Here is an 8216-nt window from a genome sequence, read left to right on the forward strand (position 1 = left end):
TCCCAGTGTTTTATCAGCCTGGCGGGCCACAGGCTTTGCTTCCCCCCCACCAGGCTTTGGTTGTTGTTTTAATGGGGATTTTTCTACACCAGTGACAGTAAAGACAGATTAAGCTAAAGGTTTATAGTTGAGGCTTTGAACTGGCTGAGGAGTTGTGAACCGGTTGTGTCGTCCCATCAGTTGCCCGTTTGCTTCACACGCTAAGGTGGAATAATTTGCTTGTCAGGTTGTAAATATTTACGTTGAAACAGGTCAAAGAGAATTCAGAGTAACGGCTGTTAATTAATGGAGATGCTGATTGTTGCTCTCATATCTTGTCTGTCAACACAACAGTGGTCCTTAATAAAGAAACCTGTAAAACAACAGATTAGTTACTTGTGTGCTAAATAGATGTTGGTAGTGATATTATGTGAGATATTGAAGCCGTGTAATATTGGTGTATATTAATCATATCCTATCATTTCAGTGACCTGCTCAGTTCGGTGGACACACATTTGATAGTCTGTCATGTAGACGTCTGTATGGAAAATGTCTTATAAAGGTAAGATATTGTCATGAAAGGATTAGTGCAAACATCTGCGATAGTTTTTCATTTTAAATGGATTCTGATGAAGGAAGTGATATTTTGTGTTTTTGTCGTGTATAAATTGTTCCAATGCTATGCTAAGCATAACTCCTATAAGCTTCCACTTCAGTTTCGTCACTCAAAGAATGGCGTTAATTATTATGAGACGATAATAATTAACGTTAACACAGCCTGCTGTAGTTTTCTGTTTGTAAACATCAGGGTAGAAGTTTTAGACGGTAGCATCGACGGACAGACAGCAAGGCCTACCAATAAATGTCTAAATAAACATACACTGATGATACAAATAAATAAATAGATTTGTAGAAAACACTGCAGAACCACAAGGTTCTGACAGAACATGCAGTTTGGAGGATTTTCTTTTCAGCTCAGGTTTTTAGTTTAGTTTTAGTTAAGATGTTTGAGACGTTTAGTGATTCTCTGAGTGAAAATAAATCAGAAAATGAGAATCAGTGCAGATGTTTGTCCTGTAAACGTGGTTCTGGTTGCTGGTAGAGCCCAGGATGTTCTGCTGCTTCATTTTCTGGCTTCACTGGGAGATAAAAGCTTTGATATATTAATAATATATTAAGGGATTTTATCTAAAGTTCCTGTGAAAGGTCAGCAGCAGTTAAATCTTCCTCCTGGCGTCTAAACGCCTCCAGGTTCTCTGCCGGTTCTGCAGGGTTCTGTACTGTGACCCAGTTTGTTCTGGTTTCGGCTTTGTGAACCTCCTCTCTGCAGCTGAACCGCTCAGCTTGAGACACACAGATCAGATCAGAACAGGTGGATTAATTATCCTCAGATAATAAAGCTAATATTTATTAAACATTTATTTGTGTTTTTCCTCTTCATGAACCAAAAGCAGAATCATTTCTCAGTCAGCTTCAGTTTCAGGCTTCCAGTCATGAGACTGCAGGTCACTTGATTTCCTCCTCCACGACTCAACGTCCTTCATTACCAGAAGAGTCCTGATTTAATTAGGCCGCCGTGTCTTTAAGGCTGCCTGCTAACGTAGATCTTCGTCACACAGAAAGTGGCCGACAGAACCAGCTAATCTGAACTGGCTGCTTGTTTTAACGCTGAGCAGGAGAATATTTCCTCTGCAGCTGCACAGATCAACCCAGGACACTAATGAAATCAGCAGCAGGTGGGGGTGGGGCTTCAGTGAGTGATCATCAGAACATCAGGAGGAACCAGTTGAGTCCAACGGTCAGAACCTGCAGCCGGGTGGACGAGCTGAGCTGCTCCAGCGCCTTCAGCATGCAGACAACTGGCAGCCTGTCGGAACCGAACCGCAGGAACTGAACCGGACCGAACAGGACCGGACCGAACTGGACCCCAGGAACCGAACCCCAGGAACCAAACTACAGGAACTGGACTGAACCGAACCCCAGGAAAGGTTTTCATCCTCCCTCCGCTCCAGAAACCATCCATGATGCCCCACCTTCTGCTGCTCCTGTGCTTCCCTCCAGCTGTGGGTGAGAATAATACCAACAACTGATCTGTTTGTGTGCAGGCTCATAGAAATCTGCCAATATAACATAATTAGCATGATGGGGTCAGTGATGATGAAAACAACTGGATTAAATCTCTGATTTTTAATCGATCTGGTTGTTTCCCTTCAGTTTTTGTTCAGTCCATAAATACAAATGGGATCATTTAGATATAAACATGCATTTCTTATTGTTTTATATTCCTACAGGACTGAGCAACAATAAACAGATGGTTTATTATTTAGAGTGACGTTCTGCAGAGCGGTTCTGAGCAGTCAGCAGGATCTCAGTGTGGAGAATCAGGCAGAAATTCTCATAAAGGGAACGAAGCTGGAAATAAGATGCTTCAGCTGCTAACTGGAAAATAATCTGATTATTGTTGCTTTTTATGACACTGTGTTACTTTATGTCATATCATCATTAAAAGCATGAACAATGCAGCCTGCTGTCCTCCAGTCTCCCTGTTCTGCTACACCTGCGTGTTTCCGGCCATCTCTCCTCTGGACTGCATCCGGTTCCCTCTGAAGTGTCCGCCGGGGCAGGTGTGCCTGTCCAGTCGGGCCGTGGGGCAGAAAGGTGAGCTCCCCTCGGGTTGCTGGGTGGGTGAAAGCAATTGGAACCCGAGTTAATGGACCCGGTGGTTCTGCAGGTGACCTGCGGGTGGTGCTGTACGAGAAGAGCTGCGTCCTGCCTGCGCTGTGCGGAGTCACTGGGGAAAAGTTCGCTCTGGGTCTCAACTTCACCTTCATCAACGAATGCTGCAACACACACCTGTGCAACGCGGCCGGCCGCCCCGCCGGGCCCCCGCTCTGGACGGCCCTGCTGCCCCTGCTGGCTCTGGGCTCCGCTTGGTGAACAGAAGGACATGAAAGTTAAAGTGAAACTAAAACTACTCTCTGAATTAAAAGGCCGGATTCTAACAGCAGAAACTTCATAAATGATTCCAACCAACTGAGATTTTCCTGTTTTGGTATTTTATTCAGATTTATGAGCAACACAAAGTCAAGCAGGGAATCTGAACCGGAGGAAACAGAAATCCTCCTTGGAGCCAAAATATTAAAACTCATTTGATGAAAGATCATCTTGTGCCTGAAATGTGATTTTATGCTTATGATAAATGATTTAGAGTCTGAGGCTGGATGGATGCTGGAATGTTACCATGATGTTTAAATGTCCCAGAAAAAAGGTTTGGCTCCAACATTCATGCAACAATTATGAGTTACTTTTTGTGTCCAGGTTTGTGGATCAAATTCAAAATAACATGAAATAATCTCAGAAAAACCCATAAATAAAAGTAAATCAAAGAGAAGTTGCACATTTCAGTTGGACTTTGATAAATTCTTTCACTTTATGTGGAGTTCGGCACCAAACTGGACTTTTTACTGAAAGTGTAACTAATCAAGCTGGACCTTTAGAACCAACAGGACCATTCAGCTGCAGTAGCAACACTTCAACCCCAGAGGGCAGCACCGACACGAGGTTAGGTCAAATATTACAGAATTAGTCTGAAAAGTCTCAAAAACTTTTTATATTATGTTGCACAAACAGACAGCAGCAAATAAAATAGAGCAAAAAAAAATAAAATAAAATAAAAAAAAAAAACTGCAGAAAAATGTCGGACTCATTCCGTCAACAATGTTTAGGTTTTTATTGCATTATTTTGGTCAAGTCTGAACTTTCTCTGCTTTGTATTTATAGATTAAGAAGAAAATAGTTAAAACTGTTGTAATTTTTTACCAAAATTCAAAAACAGTTAAAAACACACTACATGAATATTAAAATGCATAAATAAATACATTTACTTAAACTGTTTTGTTGTTTGTTTGTTTTTTGTCTAAAGTTCATATATTAAATGAACATAAACAGTGTTATGCAGTGAAGGAGTTTATCATTAATGTACTTTTACATAACAGATTTAACTGCAGACCTCAGAAGAACATAGAAAAGAATTTTGTCTTAAAATTTCTTCTGAATCTACATTTAAAGATAATCTCTGCTAGTTTGGATTATCAGTTTGCTGCATTACCTGACGCTGCCAGTGAGTGGCGCCACCTGCCGTCCTTTCACCTGCAGGTGTTCCTAATTGGACTGTGAGATCATGAGAGGCAGCAGAGCCGCAGCCTCAGTTCTTCTCATCATGGTCCTGCTGCTGCTCCTGCTGTTCTGCGCCCGCCAGACGGTCCAGAGCCCGAACCGAACCGCCTCGCTGCAGCCCCGGGCCCAGACAGCCACCCTGCTGCAGCACAGCCACCTCAGCCTGCCCATGTACCTGGACTCGGACCTGCCGCTGGTCCGGAAGGACTTCTTCTCCCCGGCCAGAGGCAGCGGGCAGGGCGGCTTGCCGCGGCCGGTCCGGGAGCTGCTGCTGCCGGTGTGGCCCCGCGCCGGCGGCCCGCCCAGCGTGTCGGGGGCCGCCGTGTGGATTTCCTGTGAGCGCAACCGGATGCAGCTGCAGGTGGAGAGGAGCGTCCTGGGCTCCGGGGAACCGGGCTCTCACCTAAAGCTGGGGACCTGCGGGGTCAGCAGGTCCACTGAGGATCGCCTCTACTTCGAATATGATCTGCGCATGTGCGGAACCCAGCGTACCGTGAGTCTGAAACGCAGCAGGGATGCTTTAAAAATCAACCACAGCGTGATTTAAATCTGATAGAATCAGGGATCCCCTTCCCAGTTGTTCCAGTTTTGCTTTAAGGTCTGACCTGTTAATTCCAGTTTGACCAGAAAAAAAAACACACAAAGCAGGAAAAACTGCATGTTCGATGTGGCAGCTTTGATCGACATGAAAATGAAGGAATTACAATATTATTTTCTTTATAAAACACATAAAATCTTAAGAGAAATATTATATGTGCTTTAGTAAACTGGAGACGACTCAAGCTGCTGGTTGAAGCTTCTAGCTGAACATTGTGACTGAACAGATCCAGTAAAATCAGCTCATTTCTAATCTGATCGATTAATCTGTGGTTTTTATTGTTTCAAAGTTTTTAAACTTTTTCAAATGTTTGGACATAAAACTGAAATGGTGCAAATATTCCTGTTCAGATTGTCAAAAATATTTAAATGATCATTATTTGTGTTTTAAAAAGCTGCACAGAAAATTAGCCAAACTCTTCAGAAGTAAAATGTATGGAGAAAACATGTTTTTAATTTAGGTAATTACAGCTGTCTGCTGTTTTAATTTCTAGAGGAAGAAATCCAGTCTCTCAGCTTTAGATACAAAAGTTCAAGTCCAGCAGTTCAGATCAAAACTTCTCTGCTTCACTTACAGATGATCAATAATCGGATGGTTTTCTTCAACATGCTGCATTACGACCCTCCGAAGCCAAAAGGACCAATCAGACGAACGGCGCCGTTCAGCGTGCCGGTTGCTTGTTATTTTAACAGGTCGGATTAAAACGGGAAGAACTCGGCCTTTTATCACGGAGCTGAAATCATGTTGGGTTCTGTTTTTTTTCTTTAACTGTTTAGGTTTGTTTATTCATATAAAGTTGGATACTCTCCAAAGGTGCAGATGCGGAAGTTCCTGAAGAAATTGAAGAAAGTGGCTAAATTTGTTCTGACTCCAAGAAACGGTAACGATCCTTCTGACTCCAGTTTCCTTTAGGATGAAAGACAGTTTGTTTTCTTCTGTCAAAGTTGCTCCTTTGTGTTTGAACTACAGACAGCTGAGATCAACACAGAGAGCTTTTAAGTTCCTGCTGGCGGTGCCAGGCTATTGGATCTCCATTCTACTGCTTTTCTTCTCTCCTGACTTTCTCTTTCTAAATTGGAATAATTAACAGAACTCTTAATTTTATTCACTCACAGTCCATCTGTTGACTTTATCTCAACAAATTTCACAACTTCAGACATGAAGTTAATTATATTTCAAATTAAATGTCAAAAATCATTAAATAAGCTCTTTATTTCCTCCCTAAATGCTAAAACCATGGATTTCCCTGCGGTGTGTTTGACCCGGCCTCCAGCCCAGTGGAACAAGCTTTCCGGGTCGGATCACTTTCTCCTCGGTGAGCCGGTGTTCTTCGCAGCTGAGGCTCAGTCTTTGTCCAGAGATGAGCGACTCTACGTCCTGTCCTGCTACGCGACTCCAGAGGCGTCCCCCACCTCCACGCCTCAGTTTCCAGTCATAACTAACTTTGGGTAAACCTCAGCGGCGTTTTCCAGGTTTCTAAATGAGCCCATGCTGACAGGTTCTCCTCTCTCCTGACGGTGCAGATGTATGGCTGAGAGTAAGAACAGCCGCTCCAGATTCATCCCACACAGAAACGACGCTGTCAGGTTTTCTGTTGACGCCTTCGTCTTTAAGGGAGTGACGGGTTGGGTCAGCAGAAATATCTAAATATCTTCGTGTTAAATAAGCTGCTGCAGCTTTTAGAGGTGGAATAAAAATGGGTTTTTCTCCTGTGCTGCAGCTCTACATGCACTGCAGGATGTTGGTGAGCGCTTCAGAACCGACACCGACGGCAAAGTCCTGCAACTATGACACCAGAACCAGAAGGTTGGTGGATTATTTTCCACAGAAATAAATAATGATTCATCTCATTTCGATGAATGGACCCGTGGTTCTGGTCGTTCTGCAGGTGGGTGGAGCTGTTCGGGTCCAACTCTGTGTGCGACTGCTGCGATTCCAGCTGCAGCCCGGATGAATCTGCAGGTCTGTTGTGAACTATCCAGTTTTTAATGATCTAAAACAAACATAAAGCTGTTTTAGTGAACATGATGAAAGTTTTCCTCCAGCAGAAGGTTTTCTGTCGCTTTGGTTCCGGTCCAACTCTGATTTCCAGCAGTGGTTCTGTTCTGAGGTTGTTGGTTAATATTTTAATAGTGTGAAGGAAGTTCTTTGGTTTCTTCAGATGAAAATCGAAGCGTAGACCTGAATGAATCGGCGTGGAGCCGGTTCCCTCCATGTTTACCTAAAAACAGTTTAGTTCAGTTCAAAGTTCCCAAAGACATGAGCTCCTCTGACGAACAGTGCCGGTCATCGCTGATGTCATATTCTGGTTTATTCCACAGAAACAAACTGGTTCTGATTAACTCTTGTAAATAAACTTCCTTTACATGCAGATATTTTTCTTTTTCCTACTTTAGCAACGCAGCTGTTTTGTGATCAATGATGCATCTGACTGAAAGGTTAAATATATATTTTATATTCAGAGACTGAAGTCGTCAGCAGCACGTCGTGGACCACAGATCCTAAAATGAAATCCAAACCTCTGAACAAGGAGAGCAACACGACGGCGGCCAGAGGAATCCCAGGAATAACGGGGAGGACCGAGAAGCTGCAGGCTGAAGAGGAGGAAGAGGAGGTGGGTGAAGGGCGCCTCCCTGGTGGAGGGCGAGGAGAACGTCTCTGAACTCCAAACTTCGACGACATCTTTGATTTTTGACTGAGAAATTTGGTGAACTTAAACTTCAGTTTTATTTGACTTAAGTTATTGTTGCATTTGCAAAACGTGGCAAATAAACAAATATTTGAGTGAAATGAGTGTTTGGTTCTGACCAGGAAGTAAAACCACAAAGATTTTATTTAACTTTTTTTCTGCTTGTCTTCGGTGGGAACTGCGTCCTGAAAAGTTTCTGATCGGATAGAGGCTAAATAATCTGTTCCAGGTCAGTGAACTCGCCACGCCAATGCACCAACAGGTGGCGGTGAAAACACTCTTCAGTGTGGAAGTTGTTACTGGAGAGGAAAAATCAAGTGTTCAGAAATTTAGTGGAATTTTAAACTTCTAGAGAAGAAGAGAAAGTCTGTTGGGTTACGAACTTAAAAACTCTGCATGCTAATTATGCTAAAGGCTAAGATGCTAAACACAGTTTAAAATGTCAGCTGGAATCATTTTGGATGTCGGTGAAATCCGTCTTACTGCAGAGCTGGACCTGCTGCTCTCTGCCACACAGTGTGACGTCTCCTCTGCTTAAGGCTCCTGTAGGTAGGATGAATAAATGTTTGGAAATATTTATGACCGTGTAGAAGAATGCAAAGAATCTGGAAATTTGATGCTCGTTTTATTTTGCAGCAAGAACTTAAAATGTGTCTGATAACGGAGTAAAGGATGCAGATTGTGGTTCTGTTGGGTTTTATTTATAGATATTTTTTCATGCAGAAACATCGCTCTGTAACTTTGAGCTTTTTGTTTTTTAATTTTTCTTTTACT

At 42.9% G+C, this 8216-nt stretch overlaps 2 protein-coding genes across 5 annotated transcripts; both read left to right on the top strand.

Moving 5' to 3' along the window:
* The first annotated feature begins 1586 nt into the window (after positions 1–1586).
* Positions 1587–3760, top strand: LOC103154664 (prostate stem cell antigen-like). Of its 4 annotated transcripts, XM_016662908.1 has the most exons (4): positions 1587–1878; positions 1951–2046; positions 2503–2637; positions 2711–3760. In XM_016662908.1, exons 2-4 carry the CDS (start codon positions 2001–2003, stop codon positions 2914–2916), a joined length of 387 nt encoding a protein of 128 aa, XP_016518394.1. In that variant the 5' UTR covers positions 1587–1878; positions 1951–2000; the 3' UTR covers positions 2917–3760. The 4 variants fall into 4 exon arrangements, with proteins under 4 accessions (XP_016518394.1, XP_007576088.1, XP_016518393.1 ...); XM_007576026.2 differs by having other exon boundaries at positions 1587–2046; positions 2489–2637; XM_016662907.1 differs by having other exon boundaries at positions 1587–2046.
* Positions 3761–3965: 205 nt separating this feature from the next.
* Positions 3966–7543, top strand: LOC103154665 (zona pellucida sperm-binding protein 3-like). Its single transcript, XM_007576027.2, has 8 exons — positions 3966–4648; positions 5330–5445; positions 5530–5633; positions 6027–6201; positions 6277–6382; positions 6474–6559; positions 6642–6715; positions 7216–7543. Exons 1-8 carry the CDS (start codon positions 4160–4162, stop codon positions 7413–7415), a joined length of 1350 nt encoding a protein of 449 aa, XP_007576089.2. The 5' UTR covers positions 3966–4159; the 3' UTR covers positions 7416–7543.
* The last annotated feature ends 673 nt before the right edge of the window (positions 7544–8216 follow it).

This window comes from Poecilia formosa, unplaced genomic scaffold (genome assembly GCF_000485575.1).
Source record: "Poecilia formosa unplaced genomic scaffold, Poecilia_formosa-5.1.2 Scaffold394, whole genome shotgun sequence".
Taxonomy (NCBI): Eukaryota; Metazoa; Chordata; class Actinopteri; order Cyprinodontiformes; family Poeciliidae; genus Poecilia; species Poecilia formosa.